The 19082-nt window shown below is 36.4% G+C and overlaps 2 protein-coding genes across 3 annotated transcripts in view; both read right to left on the bottom strand.

The window, feature by feature from the left end:
* The window catches only part of LOC116263650 (uncharacterized), a 109231-nt gene extending 105662 nt beyond the window's left edge, over positions 1 to 3569 (bottom strand). The window contains exon 1 of one of the 2 annotated variants that reach the window (XM_050077919.1): positions 3347 to 3569. The gene's annotated coding sequence lies outside the window, so the exon portion shown is untranslated. The remainder of the gene's footprint in view (positions 1 to 3346) is intronic. The other variant, XM_050077916.1, reaches the window with a different exon arrangement.
* A 5447-nt stretch (positions 3570 to 9016) lies between these two features.
* Positions 9017 to 18961, bottom strand: LOC116265076 (uncharacterized; the record flags this gene model as incomplete). The annotated part of the gene is given in 18 exon segments (XM_050080743.1): positions 9017 to 9541; positions 10242 to 10532; positions 10722 to 11628; positions 11726 to 11787; positions 11853 to 11925; positions 13346 to 13413; positions 13497 to 13575; positions 13578 to 13674; positions 13878 to 14022; positions 14151 to 14189; positions 14298 to 14353; positions 14644 to 14688; positions 15318 to 15421; positions 15529 to 15629; positions 15878 to 15948; positions 17185 to 17284; positions 18700 to 18770; positions 18887 to 18961. Coding segments are annotated over 18 exon segments (2658 nt in total), but the record flags the coding sequence as incomplete, so codon positions are not given.
* Positions 18962 to 19082: the final 121 nt, after the last annotated feature.

Below are 19082 nucleotides of genomic sequence, written 5' to 3'. Positions count from 1 at the left end.
GACGTCTTTTTAAAATTAATAAAAAGTGACATGCGGTATTTGTGAATTATTGTAAATTATTCGATAAACCTGGGCATCGAGTCAGCCCAACCCGGCCCATTAAGAGTCGACGCCATCTCTCAAAGTACTGTTTTAGGAGGGAACCAACAATCTCTGGTTGCCATGAATTCGATTTGAACCTAAAATTTAGGACAAATCTCTCCAAGAAAATTATGTTAAATAGTTCAAAATAAGGTGTCATTCTCAAACCAGATCTGCACGAACAGACCCTGGCAGGCTATCAAAGCTTAGTTAGGACCCGTTTGATGCACAAGAAAAATGCTGTGCAACGGGTGAAATTCATACGGCTGAGGGAAATTTACCCCGGTGAACCGTTTGTGAATCAAACGTCGAAAACTTTCACCCGAAAAACTTTCATCCTCTACGCTGGTCGCTCTCTCGCTGCCTCTCCTCCTCGCACTCGACGGAAGCTCCTCTCCACCCACCGCCCCCCTCGCTTGTTGGAGCTCCACACAAATGGTGACCTAGCCCTTGATTGCCTCCTTCTTCGCTGCAAGGAGCATTCTGATTGGATTTTAATCCTCTCGGTGCCCCAAAGGTTGGGGGATCTTGAGAGAGGATCCCCAAAGATGGGAACAGCCGGCTACGGCGCCATTGGCGGACCCATTTCTTCTTCTAAAATGCCTTTTCGGACAGTTTGGAAACATGTTGTTGCGATTCCGGCCAGTTCGCCGCTTAATTTGCCAATTTTTTTATTGTCTCCAGCACCCATAGCCGCCGCCTCCAATGGCTGTCCCTTCTTCTGCCGCTATGGTTAATTAGACTGACCAAGGTTGAGATGAGATCGTGTTGGGAAGGAAATAAATTTTCTGTTCAATTGAAGACGGATGATGAAAAAGATTCTTGTTCTCTCAATGAACTTGGCTTATCGAACCAGTACTTTAATAATTAGGGGAAGAAATTCAATTAATTACTCTCACGAGCAAAACAAGAGGGTTTTCTCTTGCCAATTACCTCAACTTATATATGTTTTGCGTCGTGATTACTATTTTGAAATTCATTTCCAAGAAAACTGTTTCAGAAACATGATATCACAGTTTGAACATTTGTGTTGATTTAGGAAGCTCCTTTCCTTGGTTTGCATATATCCAGATCTTGCTTAGTTTGGGGCATCTGACCATGATCTTGTATCAATAATGCTGGACTTACAGCGATAGGGGTCTGTGGCATCTGTCTTGCTTCACCTTGAAGTGGAAGAAGATGCAACTAAGCTTTTAGTTGGTTGCTAGTATCTTCATACTATTGGTAGAAGATGCTCACTCTTTTTCATTTCCCTTTTAAAGAAAGGGATGTATGTTCAAAGGAATGTTTGAGTTATCATGGGTTTTACGTAACAACTAATTTTAACTATTTTCTAACTATTTCTAATGGTCAGGAAAAAAGTCTCTCATATATTTTACCATGTGCATCAAACACAGTTAATTTTACCTGTAAAAAACTTTCCTGCAATCAAACAGAACCTCAAATCTGAAGAGGGTTAAATTTCATCTCGTATACCATAATAAATTTACCACGTTAAATTCTTCCTTGCCATCAAACGAACCCTTAAGTTCCCGTGTACATGAAAAGTTTTTCCTCTTACGTGGAAAAGTGAACCAGCCAAACAGTAAAATCAAAGCATTGACTGACCAGTGAATTAAATTTGCTTCTGCTGGTAGTTGGTTATCCAATGACAGAGTATCACAGTTTCATTCTAGTCAGTTATATCATATATCTCTCTCTGTCTCTCTCTCTCACCGCAGTGAAACAACATCAGAGTATGGTGGTAGAATGGGGGAGAGAGAAAGACGAGGGTACATGATTACGTACAACCGCGATGAAGCTTTTCTTTTGGTCTAGAGAGAGAAAGTCCGAGAGTAGACATTGATTGAACCACGATTCACCACTTTCCGTTTACATATTTAATGATCCGTTTCTCCTGTCTGTGATATTTTGCAAAGCAACTGGAAGGTGCCCATCTGCAGGGCCATGGCAGGATGATGCCACAGTCAAACTAACTCTGTGTTGAGCGTGTACCGGAAAGTTGACTGACCTTTCTTGACCATGACCAATGACAGACTTTAAAAGCAAGTGAAAAAATCATAACTCTTTACCTGCAGTCGAGTCTTTTTCTCTGTTGCATTAAAAGCGGAGCAGAAACAAATGCAGCAATACTGTCCTCTTCTTCCCAGATGCTTTAAGAGTCATAGAGCACAGTGGGCCAATCCCCATACTTGCTGTTCTCTCTCTCTCTCTCCTCCCCCGTTGTCTGTGCTATAAAAATTAGACAGTGGCGGTGAATGTCCTCTCCCCTTCTCTCCACACACACACTCTCTGAGGGTCTATAAAACTGGAAGATTCAGAGGCGAGGGATTGATTGTAGGATCCCATACTTGGGGTTAATTCTCTCACCTATCTCCCTCGAAATGACTTGCACAGATAAGCTGAGCGTGAGTCTCTCTCTTTCTCTCTCTCTTGTGCCGTTGAATGACAATGTAGAAAGCAGGACAACCGAAGCAAAACAAGTCTCCTTCTTTGCTCTATTTGCCGTAGAGTTCAGTGGTGCAGCTGTACTTGCTACTCTCTCTGTGTGTTTTCCGTGGAGTTGCAGTGCAGAAGAAGCCATTAGAGCAGCAGCGTCTCTCTCTCTCTCTCTCCCCAAATAAACAACAATGTCGACGAGAGATAACCCTCCGTTGGTCTGCCTTCTCATCCTGCAATCTTCCCTCCTCCTCCTCCTCCGATGATCACTTGACCACATCAACCGATCGGGTATCACATGCACCCTCTTCAATTCATCTATCCTTTGATGCCTGTATTCCTGGGAAAATTAAAGAGCCAAACACCGATTTCTGCAGAGTAGACCTGTAATTTCATGCTCCATTAAGAACCATCACTTACCCGGCTTACCACCCAATCAGACATTGGAGAGAGAGAGAGAGAGAGAGAGAGAGAGAGAGAGAGAGAAATACAAAAATGACGGATGTATCCCTGATATGGAAGCGCCATGAGAATCAGGAAGAAAGAGAGGAATGTACAAGAAGTCATGGAGATGCCCTAAAAAGCTAAACAGTAGAAATCTCACCAACCTACCGAAATTTAGACGCTACACGCGAGATCGTCATCATACGTCGGGATGTTTTATTTCCGTTTCGGACTACCGCCACGAGAAGTTAAGACAAGTTTATTTCAGTATTCCGGCGCGATTTGTGTAGATTCCGGTTCATTTCGATCCAATTGAGCATCGCCGGAAAAAAGAAAGAGAAAGACGGAAAGAGATCACCAGAAAGAGGAGAGAAGAAATTACCAACAAGAGAACCAGGAAGTGGAGGCGATCGGAGGAGTTTCTCGGTCGACGAGCCCGGATCTGACGGCTGGGTTTTCTCCGCGGGAGTGATGGGACGGAGTGACGAGCCGTGGTCCTGGAGACGGCCTACGGGGACGCTTGAAAGTCTTCCGTGCGAGTCCCGAGGCCTTCCTTCCTTTTCAAGTGGGTCGCCAGCGGGTCGGTTTCGATTCCGATCTTTTGAATCCAAATATCAGTGAAGATCCAAACCTTGTCATTTTGGAAGTATATGCTTCGGAGACCGTCTTTTAGCTATAATCTCAAAAACGAGCCTCATGTTCCGATTTTTTTCAGATGACGGTCCTCAAAGGCTCAAACAACTGTTAAATAAAGGTCTACCTTACCATTTTTTTTTAAATATACTTGCTTATCTGGTTTTAACGCATTTTAAATCACTAAAAAGAACTTTAATCATATTCGTCTGTGAGTCACCTTATTATAATAAAACGACTCATGCCAATGTATACCCAATGCTCATATTTTAAAGCCAATAGACACTAGTATTAGAATTATTGTAAATACTTGTATATGTTCAGCCTATATATGTCTATATAATCTATAATTATATATATGCTTAAATGCATGTTTGCAGTAGCTGAGCTACTATGTGACTGAAGTGGGTCATTGCCTATGTCATCACTTGAAATCTTTTATTGTGACTGAGCTGGTCCTGGGTTCAGCACATAAATCGTTCACACCATATCTAAGTAAGTGCCCCACAAACCCGGTTACTGCCCCTCAGCCAAGATTTTCTAGCTCCACTACTGCATGTATGATTGTAGTATTTAGGTATATACATGCTTACAATTGCCATATAGACTTGTATATAGGTCTTTTTATTTTTTGTTTACTTTTATTCTCTTATGTGTATTTTTGTATTTTATTTTGTGCAAGCTCTACTGGTCAAATGCGTATTTCACCAAGATGGAGCTATTTGAGCGACTAACAAAGATTCTTTAGAATTATTTTATATTGCTATTCACTTTGGGTCTTAGCACCATTTTCTGTAATCTTATTTAGCTGATTTACAACTAAACTTACATGGTGTTAGAGCATGAATTCTTGTTGTTTCAAGCTGACAACAGCTGTTGAACCTTCTGCATTGATTTCATTTTCTTTCTTGGTACTCCCAATAAAATTTGCTTTACAATTGGTGAATCTACTGTTGGTATCAAGTGGCTACTAATGAATTTCTCTAAAGGCTTGCACCAGTGTTGCTTGTTCCTCTAAACCAATCTCTTATTGCTATGGATTATAATTCGTTCTTCAGTAGATGATTCAGGTGTCGTCTCATCAAGAATATGGAAGATTTAAAAACTCCTTTGATCATGAAAATTAAGTGGCCCCATTTTGCTTGATGAAACAAGGTATTCTCTGTAGGTGAAATGCCTAAAAATGCACATCAAACTAAAACAAAGTTTGGGGCTTCATTTAATGTACTAAAGCTCAACCTTCTCTTAAATTAACTAAAGTTGAAAACAGTGTCGAGAAGAGTCCCAAGGGATTGGGAGAGATAATGCCATGATTGAATACTACAAGAAATTTGGACGATTCGGTAGTAAAAAATGCAAGAATCAAGGAATCGATTTACAATAGTATTGATCCTTGTATTGCTCAAAATCTCATATATTATAAAAAATTAGTGACACATGAGAATATCTCATGGGTATGTATACACGAGGAGATACAACTCAAACATATCTCCTAATTACAAAGGCTCAACATGTTATGCAAGGAGCAAAGAATGTAAGAGATTATTACATAGAATCATCTACTATATAGAATGAAAATTGACCAATTGAATCCCAAGCTTTGGCATTGAATGTAAGCGCCATGAGATTAGAAGCAAGGAGATCATTGAAAATTTGAGATTCTATCAGCTCCCACAAGTCCTTAGGCCAGAATTTGAACAAATTAAAGTTGTGTCATTACCTTTTACATATCCTTCAGTCATTCATAAGACACTTACCATGTTAAGTGTGGAGGAAACAAGGATGAATATGAACAAGAATAAGAAGAGTTCTCTTTCCATCAAACAAGAAGAAGATAAGGTCTTGGCAGCTTCTAGATTGGGAAGCAATATTAAACCCTATAAGCCCCCTCGTTTTAATAGTCAGAATCAACACAAAGGATACTATCAGGTTATTTATCAGTATGGTCATGAAATGGGGCACATAAAGCTTCAACATCATAAGTTTAAAAGGAACTCAAATGGAGGGCCATACCAAAGCAATTGAGAATCTACACCTAGAAGATCACACAACTCTAATCAAGGAGCAACCTATCACATTGGAGGTCAACTTGATCAAGGGAACAATAAGAGATTCAATGGAGGACACAACGTTACTTCTACTTCTTCCACTTTAAATCAGCTTGTAACTGGCTTTCAACCACTTTTTAACAAGTCACCATCAAGTGCAATGGCATCATCTGCCTCCAATTCCAATACAAAAGTATGCACTATTGGTTCTTAACTTACAAAGTCTCATTCATATGACTCCATATATTTCTCTTTGACAAAGTATGCATATGTTTAAGGGATTTCAAATGTTCTCACTGCTAATTGAACCTCTTTAAACATTTTAAGAATTAGAGATCACAAAAATGAAGTTGAAAAATGAAAAGTTTATATTCTAAATTTTTATGTAGAAATATTGTCTTAAATTACTTTTGTTTGTCAAATGTCTGACTATGGATATGAAATTCTTTTCTCATCGAACAAACGTTATGTGCAGGGACACCAATCCATGAAATTGAATGGAGAAAATTTTGGAAAAAGATATTTGTATTACATGAACAAATTATGTATACACAACAAAGTCTTTTGTGATGTTGCCGAAAACATAGGTGCTAAAATAAGGCATCAAAGAGAATGACATCTAAGCATAAAAAAAATTTCTCTTATTGACTCTACAAAGAAACTATGTATCAATACCTTTTGGTATAATGATCTTTTAAATGGGAAAATGAAAATTATACCTTTTGGTTTAAGAAATTTTTAATGGCTAAAACCCTTTGAACTTGTTTCATTCGGATGTTTAGGAATCCCACCGATCATGTCAAAATGATGATTATCATATTATATAATTTTTATAGATGATTTTACTAGGTACAATTGGATTTATATTTTGATATTCAAGTTAAAGGTATTTAACACATTTCACAATCTAATGAAAAATCAATTTGATACCAAAATTAAAATATTTAGAACAAATTCCAGAAGTGAATTTAATTCAAATGAGTTTGAAGAATATCTAAAACTATTTGGAATAATTTACCAAAGTCCTTTTTATAAGAAGCATCAACAAAAAGGTTTATCCAGGAGAAAGCATAGACACGTTATAGAAACAACTAGCATTCTTCTTATTTTTAAAAGTGTATAAAAAATTTTGAGTTGAGGCAGCTAGATGTCCGCTTATCTCATAAAGAAAATAATATAAAAAACTTTATCAAATGCTTCTCCCCTTGAAAAATTGTCTAAATATTAATGAGATACTTAGAGATTGTGGATGTAAATGTTATGATTTAAATAATAGATTGAGATTTTTTTTAATGAATCTGTAAATGTAAGATAAGGTTATGCATGGACCCATTTTTGCTATAAATACACCACAATTTTGTTTTTAACAAAAAAAAAAAGGACCTAACCAACGCAGCCTTTGTCTGGAAATGATAAAGCTGGCAAACTAAGTTCAAAAGTTTTTAAATGTGCTTTTATGGAGTATTCTAAGACACTTGAGGGAACTAGATGTAATGATTCTAAAAATGATAAACTATCAATTTGAAAAAATGTAAGTTTCATTAAAAAAGAACATGGATTCAAAAGAAAAAAAGATTTTCAAGAGGTCAACACCTATTCCTTTTTATTTAAATATCTTTCAGAACATTGTGATGATTCATATGAGAGTGGAGATGAAAATGAAGAAAAGAATAATGACACTGACAATGAAGATAAGATATCTAATAGGCGTATAATTTACCATAGAACCCAAGAAGAAGCCTATACTGAAACAAGCAACTTGCCAATAAAAAGAGGATTTTACTTCTTCTAATGAATGAACCTTTAAAAGATTTACAAAAAATGTTGACCTCCAAATAGATTTGTTTCTTATGAGCCATTTACTTATAGATATTGAACTTGCTTGACTGCCATCTATTCCTAGTTTGAACCATCTACTAATATGGAAGCCAATACATGGGAAATGAAAGATGCTAATACATGACAAATATTGATTTTGCTATAAAAAAAAACTATTGGGTGTAAAAGGGTTTACAAGACTAAAATTAAGGGTAATGGAACCTTAGAAAGGTATAAAGTTAGGTTTGTTGTTGTGGGAAATATTCAAGAATATGAAATTGATTATGAAGAAACATTTGTCCTTATAGCAAGAATGATCATTGTTGGAACTCCTCTAACTTTTGCAGCTATTAAAAACCGAACATATAAGTAAAGAATGTCTTTTTGAATAGTGAATTAGAAAATGTCTACATAGATAATCTTCATCATATTATTATTCCAAAAGATAGTCTTAATATTACAAAAAACTTTATATGGCCTTAAAGAAGCACCAAAGGCATGGCTTGACCACTTTAATGACTAATGCAGCTTTCAATCTTGTTTGATAGATACATCCCTTATTGTTAAGAACACTTTTATAGGTTTTATTATCCTTGTATTATATGTTGATACGTTGTGGTAAGTCAATTTCACCATTCTCCAACAACATTTACATATGATTGTAAGATAATAAGATACATCAAAAGATCAATGAATCGGGGAGTTCTTCTTTCCTTTTCATTTCCATTGAATTTAATAGCTTATGTTGATGTTGATTAGGCAGAAGATCTCAACGACAAATACTCAACAACAGCTTTTAGTGGTTTTCTAAGTGAATCCCTTATCTCATATAAGTGTAGAAAACAACAAAAAGTTTTATTATCCTTTATCAAAGCAGAGTATAGAGCAATGACATCAACAACTATAGAAATAGTTTGGTTTTTTTGAGTTATCATGTGACATGGAAAATGAGATGGAGACACCAGCCAAGTTGTGTCATGATGATAAAAATTTTATCTACATTGTTCGAGGCCACACCTTTCATGAGTGAATAAAGCATATCAAAATGGACTATCACTTTGTGTGTGAAGAATTCTTAAAGAAAATATTTGAATTACCATATATAGCCTCAAAATTTTGAATGGTGGGAGCCCTCAAGGTGAAAATTTTGTAGGGGTATTTATTTATTTTTCTATTTTTAACAATTTTACGTTAATCCTCATGTTTAAGAGGGGGCAGTTGTTTTTCTTGGATTATTGATCTTTTTGAGATAAAAAAAAAACTTTTGAGATAAAATCATGGATGTAGGAGAGCTTATTCTTGATTTTTACTGATTTCTTATGATTTTTTCAAATGTTTTTCTTATTTTTTCTGATTTATTAAAAAAAAACGATATGGTTACGATACATACGATATTTTACGATACAACATATCTTAAAGTCAGACCGATACGGCTTACGATATGCTTTTTACAACATTGGTTTGAGGAACTAGAACCTTAGAATATGAGTTTCAACTTTCAACTAAGGATTTCCGCATGATGAGACCTTTCTCATGAATAAAACCATGAACCATTTATTCAAAATACTTAAATTTTGCACAAAAGAGATAGTATGTCCTTTCATAGGGATATGCCACTGGAGAACTCTTAAAATGTAATAATTCTTGCAAGAACTTATTCTAAGTCCAATCACAATGGGTTGTTAAGTCCACCATCTTATGCAAGTATGGTCATAAAGAATGTGGAGGAAGCTCTTTGACTGGAGAACTCTTAAATGTACTAATTTTTGCAAGAACTTATTCCAAGTCCAATCACAATGGACTGCTAAGTCCACCATCTTCTGCAAGTATGGTCATAAAGAATGTGGAGGAAGCTCCTTGACTTCTCTTTAGGCAACTTCAGTATTTCTGAAACATTTTTGTATCCTATGTGGTGTTTGATTATATCGTCTTCAGATTTTCTTGACGTGAATGCTTTCTTAACATATTTTGGTGGCGACAAAGCCCAATGCATTGCCCAGATAGCAAGAGGCCTCATATAAGAGATAGAACGGTATTTTTCGTCACATGTCCAACCTTCAGGTGTTTGAAATGCACAACTGCAAGAGTATCAAATGTCAGTAAAGTTCTGTTAAGATTTTTTCTATCAGTAATGTGAGCATCAACCGAAATAGAATATTCACATGTTCATACACAAGCATACGCATGGAAACAACTAAACCCCATGACCAACCGCATATACTACATCTTATTCTATTATCATACTCCCTTGTGCTAATTTGATAGAAAACTTCACTTAGTTGGTTATGCGTACGTTTTGCATAAAGAACTGCATAAGCATCCTAAATAAATAGTTACTATTATATTTGTATTTTTTGTTAAGCAAATACCAATGTCAAAAATCTAGTCTAACTGTCATTATGGAAACATTAAGCCTAGAACAAGTACAATCTTGTCATTAGAAAGATCCTTTTTTTTATCAGCTCATACTTACTAGCACAAGAGAAGGTAAAGTACCAAAAGATAATCAGAGTAAAATTGCCAAATCTTTCAACACACTATGAAAATGATCATGCATTCACCGTTAGCATTTCAGAAGAGATTTTACTTAAATTTTCCAAACAGCTGATGCTAATGCTAGTGGAATTGAATCATGGCCTGCCTATAGTGTGTGACTCAAAAATGGTTTTTTTTAAAAGTTTAAAATAAGAAGACCTGTAAACCTGATCTTGCATGCAAGTGAATTGCAGCCTACAAACATAGCATGTACATAAGTTGCATCAAATTGAAGGAGCTCACCCAAGTCCTTCCTGAGACCAAACAGCTTCATATACTCCTCTTGCTGTTTTAAAAGCTATCTCTTCCATGCCTTCCTGTATCATAGTGGCTGCTAAACCATAAGTCACTCCAGGCCATACCTCTTTTGACATCATTGCTGTTGTGTCAACCCTACCATTTGGTAGCATCCCATTGACAGCCCCCCATTTGCCAGCTTTAAATTGTAACACGTTGAAGTTATAAATCTTCTCAAGTGCAGTATGTATCTTTTCTTCATCCAAAACTGGGGTAAGACCACAAGCCCTAGCATACCTTCAAAGTGAGACAAGTTAGCATAGTATATGGATGTGAATGGCAAAATCTTTCATATATTTGTAATTGTAAGGTAGTCTCATCTTCCAAGATGAAGATTACTCTTTTACTATGTTACAAGTGCAGAAAAAGTTTGGTAAGGGGAAAATACATATGCAAGATGGTGATAATATAACTCGTTAGACATACCAATGTCCAGACAATTGATCTGCTAGAATTGATGAGCTTGTAGGGCCGTCACTGTTATCATAATTCAAATAAGACCCGTTCCACAATGTACTATAAACATCTTTAGCCTTCTCATACTTAGCCCAGAACATATCTTCAGAAATCTTATCACCAACTTCATGTGCCATGGCAGAAGCTGCCTCTAGTGCTGCCACCCAAAGCCCTCCAGTATAAGCACTCACGCCAGTTGCAGACCACAAATCATAGGTCTGATCAGGAATACCTTCATTCTCGATCATCCCATCTTTATCTTTATCAAATTGCTCCATGTAAGCCATGGCAACATAAACTGATGGCCAGACAGCACGACAAAATGCCATATCCCCAGTTGCAATGAAGTCTCTATAAACTTGGAGCACAAATTTTGGGTTCAAGTCCTTCCACTTACTTGTACCATGCAGAATGTAGGCATTTACTTCAAACCAGGGATCATGGAGTCCAATATCATGGGGTACAGCACCAATAACCTTCCTAGTAGCCCACTTCCCATCAACGATTGTATGCACTTTTTCCTGGTCATCCATCATTATTGCTGCTGCAAAATCTCTTTGGATGCTGAGTTCAAGTTTGGGAAATGTCATTATTAGAGCATATGATGCATAAAAATGCACATCGTAAGTGTTCCACATAAGGTACTCTATTCCTTCAAGATACAAGAACTGTCCAACATTCTCTTCTCCCTCTCCAAGCAATGTAGGTCCAAAAGCTGCATTTAATGTGCTTGAGCTTCGTGTCTTATCAAGAGCAGTAGCGATCCTATCAAGGACAATAACTGAAGTATCGATCTTTTTGCTCTCGGAAGTGGTTTTATTAGAGGAAAACTTTTCATCAATAGTAGAAAATTTGTTCTGAATACAAGGCATGCCATCTACAAAAAAAATCAAATAGCTGAATACTTCAATATGGTAGACAATAATTTATATAATCTTAATCTAATTCAAGAATATGAAAGACACAAAACAAACCGGTCCATATTGTTCTGCCAGCATTCAGATAATAGAGCTCATTGAACAGAGTGACTGGATACCTGCAAAAACACTTGAATGATGTTTCTAAAATTTTCTACAATGAGGTAAAATTTGGATAACATACCAATCTGGAAGCCTTTTATCTTGGAGAATAGGATTCTGCCACATTTCAATTTGAGACTCCCATTCTTGATGACCTGTTAAAAAAGGATTCAGAAGAAAGAAAACCATCTTATAATAAGCAAAAGCAGTGTGTTTACTTTATAGCAGTACAGTGGTACTAACCTTCTTTTCGCTTCTTTCTATTCATTTTAAATTGAAATATCTAATAACCTTCTTTGGAAATTTGATAAATTACAAGAAATTAGATATTTTCAGTACCCTGTCTATTTTCATGCTTTATGATTCTATAACATTAACAAAGAGTGCACACGCAGACAGGGAGATACACAGTCGTGCACACATGCATATACGCATACACATTAACATATAATATATGTACCAACTTCTTCTTTATTCATTCATTTATTTACATTTTACATAGTCCAATCATTACATGCATTTAATCTCCTACTTGACGGCAACTGGTCTAGCAAATTGAAACTTCAAATCATGTGCAAGGATGTTGAGTACGTCCATCTTTTTTAAAATTGCAATTCTTTTATCCCTAGGAGTTACTTGTTTCATGTTAAATACCTCTCACAAATAATTTACATTTTCAGAACCCTCAAAAGATTTCAGAAGTTGCAGGTGTCAAGCATCAAGTTCTTATCAAAGTGGAGGGAGATCTACTAGTGTAATCCAAAATGGATCAAACCAATGTTGTTGAAGGTGTATCGTAACGTGTATTGTCGGGCTGACCTATACACTCATACACTGTATCGTAACATATCGTAAACGTAATGTAAAGTACCATAAATTAATTTTTAGTTCATAAAATTTTAAAAATAAAAAAAATTGGAAAAAAGTTGAAAAAATCGGTAAAATAAGGAAAAACAATGAAAAAATCAAAAAAATGTGTTCTATATAAAAAACTCATCACATCATTTATAAATGAGAAATGAGAAATTCATAATAACATAATAAGCGTCCATCACAACTTTAAAGTTTAAATTTTAAAGTGTTTTAGATTATATTACAAGTTCACAACATATAATATGTCATGATTATCATCAATCAAGGTCTCATCGCCCCCATAGGGTCATGAGCAAACCTTCTTCTCCACAAGCGAGTTCTCCCCTAAATTGATAATTTATCACATAAATGGGAAATTTTGTAGAAAAACCAGTAAAACTTTCCCTTTTCACAACTTTTAGACGTTTAAAAAGAGGAACAAAGATGTTTCTTTGTTAAAAAAAGCATAAAAAATTATTTTATTCATGTATCGTAAAATACGGGGGGTGTATCAGATGTATCGTACAATACAACCTACGTATCACACGATACAAACGATACGCCTATGATACACAAGCTTATCGTGTATCATAGGCGTATTGTATAGGTTTTTCAAACCTATACGATACGTATCGCATGATATGGGCCTGTATCGTGCGACACAGATTGTAATGGTATAAGCAAGCAGCATCACTTGCAACTTGTAGAAGGTTGGGAATTTACCCATAATAGCATCATGTGCAAGATCTGCTGCAGCATCACCATTGGAGCCATAAAATTTGGTATATCGTCTAGCATGAGACATCATCACCGTCAGCACACATTGTTTTATAAACTGCCTACTGCCTAGTATTGCCACTCGTGTTTCACTCACCTATGATATGTTTTACCACTAGCAAACCTGAGCTCTGGACAGGCCCATGCTAAAGAAAATGTAACTGTACGCGCTTGATAGGAACTGTGACAGAGGAAAGTACTGCAGCTCCAATGGATGATCCCTTCTCTGAAGGCAGTATGTTCCCATCAGGAACAAGCTGATCAAATGACCCATGCTGTATAGGAGGAGGGATGTATCAGTTTTGCTACCAGGAAAGAATAATTGTAGAAAATTTTGTGAAAAACGAGTTAAATAAATTCTGATCTCACAGTTTTTATTTCTGATACAGAGTTTCTGAACCAAATTAAGAATGAAAACCACAAGAAGAAAAGAAGAACACTCATGGTTTCAGATGGGAGATGAAACTACTCAACTGACCTCCTTGATTTGGCACCACATCTTTTCTGCCGATAATCCTCTACCATCACCAGATACTATAAAGCAAGGGCATTCAGATACATGAACATCCTCAGTCTCCTGCGATGCTATGGCAAAAGTAATGGGGGATTGACCGTTTGCTGTCCTATATTGCAACAACAACAGGAAAAATAGGAGATAGTTAATGAACATTAGTTCCACTTATACAATAATACATCAAATTGAATGGATTGACATATAAATATCTCTTTTGTGTTTAGTGGAAGCACTTGCTTGTGATTTAGAAGTACTCCTCGCACACCATGCTTCTTCCTGTAATGAAATCATTAGAGTTACCGCATCTAATAATTATGTGAACCAACATCAAACTCGTATGAAAAGGATCGGGCAAAGAAGAGGAAGACAAAATATCCCCCTTACGTAAATATAGAATTGGAATGTCCACCAGATAACTCAGAGCTTCCCCCAACTGAGTTCTGCAAGTGCAAAGACGGCCCAGTATTAGGAGTACATGAGTTAGCCATAACTGCTACTATTAGGCACACAATCAGGTAGGTTTGATTGTTTCACATACAAATATACACACACATGAGTGTGTGTATATCGATGTACATTCCTTCAACTTTTGATGGAAAAATTGCTTGAAACAAGTAGCAACCAAGTAGAAATTCATTGAAGAAAGCTTTTTCATGGCTCTTCAATGATAAGCATATTTCACTTTCTTGCCTCTAAACATCTTCTAGGATAGTATTAAGCGTTAACTTACTGTCCACGTGAAAAGCAGATTAACATCAACCGCAGAATTGGTTAGCTGGACAAAATAAGTCTACTGTTTTAGTATGTTGGTGGTCTCCCTTGATTCGCACGCTCGGCAAGGCTTGCCTTTTCCAAAGATGTCGAGTGGCTTGAGGAAACAAAGGCCTCAAGGCGTGGAGGTGTGCTGCGGATGTGAGGGAAAGAACGGTGGCAGCACTCCAAGAAGGAAAAACAAGATGGAGAGAGAGAGAAGGGAGCAGGCTGCGTCTAGGGCAGAGTGAGAGAGAGAAGCAAGGAAGAGGGAAGAAGAGTTCACGGGTAGAGGGCAAAGCTAAAAGAAAAAAAAAACTCTTCTTTCTTCTTTTGGGCGTCTACTTTTTCAACTTTTTCATTAATTCTCACCATTTCAGCCCTCAAGTCTCGCACCATTTTCTCCATCACCCATGATCTTGGGAACCGCACACACATTCTCCTCACGTTCTCCATTTCTCTTTAACTCCCCACTATTTGGAACCGCACACACTTTCTCTTGTTTCCACTTTTCACTCCTTCACGCACTCACTCTTTTCCCACTAGCTCCACACGTTCTCACCAGCTCCTCCACTTCAGGAATTAGAGCAACATAGTAAACATCAAACCTTATGATTGAAAACCAGAAAATCTGGCTAGGAAATCTGTCCCCACCTCGAATGTGAATACTGAAACTGGAAAGCTGCTTTCCTTGTAGTTATGGGGTATAAAAGGTGATATTTGTCTGCAAACTATTTTTAGTTCTGGATCAGGTTCACCTGCATAGAAGAGGACAAATGTTGTTACTACTTTCTAGAACATAGAGTTTCAAACTTTAGTCAAAGAATCGATCTCATAGTTCTATTTATCATGAACTATCCATTACCATCATATACAGTCCATGCCCTTGGAAATAGTGCATGGTAAGTACTGTTTTTTCCATCGAGTTTCCAATCCCAAGATCTAATGCCAGAATTACTGCTTTCTCTGCACATCCATGTTATGTAAAGTGAACGTGTCAGCAAGCTGACGGATAAATGACATGAAGGATCACAGGTTCGAAACGTGAAGTTAACCATTTCTTGAAGGTCAGAACAATATACAATCTGCCTTTTTGACCCTTTACATGAACTGCCAAAGGAAACCCGAAATGATTTTCTTTCATTCTCATACGGATATTGCACGCCATGCTTTCATTTAGATGAAGCCCGGCCACAAATGGAGACAGTTCTTACTTGACGGCATCTGGGCATCCAGAGCATAGAACAGAGGAAAACTTTTGACCATTTGAACGAGAACAGAAGACCTGAACAGGGAGACAATACCATTTAAATCATTTTATGTGACATGAACTCAACCTATAATGGCAGTTGGAAGTCAAAGAGGACCAATTCAGGGAATAAAGCATAGGATAAAAATGAAACATGTAGTTTTTTTTTTCTCATAAACTAGTTTGGGAAATTAAAAGAAAGGGTTATCGAGGACGAAGACCATCCCTAAATCAAGCCACATTGTTCAGGACATGAAGCAGCAGAACGTTAAACTGGGAAACTTATCCATGAATTTCTATTTTCATATATATGTACCACAAAAACTAGAATTGTTTGTTAAAATAATTATTTTATAAAATCTAACCATATAAATATGATTTGAGAATCATACTTTAAGTGAGTCATTTTTTTAGTTTAGCATGTTTGTCTAGTAATAAAAAATGGAACGGCTTGTATAACATAAAATTTTTTATGGTAGAAAAATAAGTATTTTTCTAGAAAAAAACTTAAACTAAAACATATTTTATACTGAATTATATTTTCAAACACAGTAAAATGTTTATATTTCGTTCAAAATCAATTTTGGAAAAGGGAAAATCTGGCCCTAACATTCCCTACTTGAACGAAAGCTTGGAGATAACTCCTTCGGTACGTAAGAACCCTTGGTCTAAGACAATGCAGCAATCTAGTCATGACAACAAGCTGAACCAGCATCTGCTAAATGCTATAAACCTTTCCTGTTTTGCATCATTGGAGCCATGACATCACCAACACAACCTAGATAAACCAGCCATCCTGTTTAGAAGGAAGAACAAAGCCAAATTTACCAAAAACTATTTCTCCAAAACAAAGTGTGCATAGATTTCTTGGTTTCCATCCATAAGACTTGGCGGCACCAGTGATTGCAATCAAGCATGAAATAGCCATGTTCAAATTAGTCTCTAAGAGCCTGGTAGCTGTCACTATACTTACAAGCAATAATGAAACATTTCAAATTGCAGAGTTGAAACTTACAAAGACTTAATAGAGAAACCCCCATGGAGGTGTTCAGATCTATATTAAACAAAACCCTCCCATGGAGATGTTCAGATCTAAATTAAACAAAACGCATTCTGCCTCTCTGAACCTTGCTAGCTCATATGGCAGGCTTTGACTGATAGAGTGAATTTAAATAGAAACGCTTCCATAACTCCGACATAAAATGGTCTAGTTCAGGAGTACCAATTATCAAGAGAACATCGATGGCATAGGAGAAAAAGGCTATAGCTTACAGAGAATTGATTTGCCAGGACGGGATCCTCTTGCCACTCTGCGGTGAAGAGCTGCCATCTTTGGAACTCGCCCTTGTAGTTCCTGCCGATGCTTCCTGCACTGAGAGACGGTTAAACCATTTATCAGGCACCCAAGGAGAATAGAAATTGGCAACTTTGAAGGAGAAGGAAGTTGCTCATGGATACAGTGACAGCAACGGTCGATCGTCGATGGAAGAAGGGCTTTTTTTTTTTGACACCGTGATCTCTTTTGCCGGTGAAGTGAAAATCTTTACCCGACGTCATTATCTGTAATATGAAATTATGAAGTGGTCGATCCTCCTATTTCTAAATAAGTTTTAATTGGAAATAGAGTTGCATCTACGGTGCAGTATACCACCTTTTTTTTATTAAGAAAACCTCCCCTCTCGTGCAATTGAAAATAAAGTTCGCGTTTTTTAAATCTCAACTGTTTCATACAACTAATTTTGTGAAAATATAATTTGACTGATTCTTTCACTTCTACTTTTCCCATTATTTAATTGCTTGGTCCATTAATATGGCTGTTTTTAACTGTTCTTACATCATGTTAATCCGTTTATGATGTTTGGCATTTAAAGATAAATTTATTATTTTTACAAATTATTTATTGAGTAGTTTTATCGTATGTCCAAACACTAACAAGAAATTTAGTTGAATACTTGTAGAAAGTAATATACTCAGTACCCTTTGGCATTTTTGCAGGGTGGTGGCATCCATCAAATACAATTTCGTGTTACAAGGTGTTAAAACATTGTAAGTTTCATATAGTTCTTTGAAGTCCAAAGTAGTTGCCTAGAGAAGCATAGCTAAAACGGGTGGCCCTTAGGCCTTTGATAAAATATATTGTTTTGATATTGCCATCCAAACTCAAAATAGGAATGTTAATATATCTGAGATATCCAACCGAACCATTGTGAAAGGTCCCGTGTGTGTGTGTGTGTATATATATATATATATATAATCGGATCAAATTTGATTTAAGAAATGATATCTGATCAGATTTGGATTTTTAAATATACATAAATATCGAATTAGGTTTGGATTTGGATTGGATTTAGTTTTAATAAATACCATACATCCGATTCTCTTACATTTTGAAAATTGGCCAGATTTAGTTTAAAAATCGGATTCGAATTTGGATATAACTTTTCTTTACTTATATTCAAATCTAAATTCAAATGAAAATACGTGAATATCTGAGAAAACGGATATAATAAGAGTATGTATGATTTGAATTTGATCCGTTGACATACGCATAAACTAAGTTTCAAAAACTAGTTAAAAAAGTGAAGTTTCATAAAACTTGATTTTCACAAAACGACTTCTTTCCAAGGGTTCATTCAAACACAACCTAAGCCTTTTAACCTAAAAAAAAAAATCAAAGAGTTCAATGCCTCAGATGCATCTCTATCCGGTAATTCAGCAAACTTTCTTTATGAAAAGGAAGAAGAGATATAATTCAAGTGTATGAGTCCAAAAGCCAATAATAAATACCCGATGCCGCCGAGGGGAACACCCTGGCAAGGAAGGATTTTGGGAGGGTGGAAGAAGTCGTTTATTGGCTTCTGCACAAGAGAAACAATGTGGTAAGACAATCATCCATGATTGCGGATTGCTAGCACGGGCAATGGAAAGCCCACATTGATCATAAACAAAAATTGAAGGTGTGTTTAGTATGTACCCGTCCTTTCGATTCATCTTCCTTCACATAGCGCCAAAATCGATAACCGATTGGAGCCTTTACAATAAGCAAAGAGAATTAGCGAGTTCTTAATCTATTTTCTAAGAACTTAGGAGTCATTTTTGACAATAAGAATAGTAACAAACTGTTTTATTACATGTCCTCGAGAAGATTCATGAAATGTATCCCGTCCATG

Source organism: Nymphaea colorata, chromosome 1 (genome assembly GCF_008831285.2).
Source record: "Nymphaea colorata isolate Beijing-Zhang1983 chromosome 1, ASM883128v2, whole genome shotgun sequence".
In the NCBI taxonomy this organism is placed as follows: Eukaryota; Viridiplantae; Streptophyta; class Magnoliopsida; order Nymphaeales; family Nymphaeaceae; genus Nymphaea; species Nymphaea colorata.
Note: the sequence above shows the minus strand (reverse complement) of the source record. Positions and strands in the feature narration are given on the sequence as shown.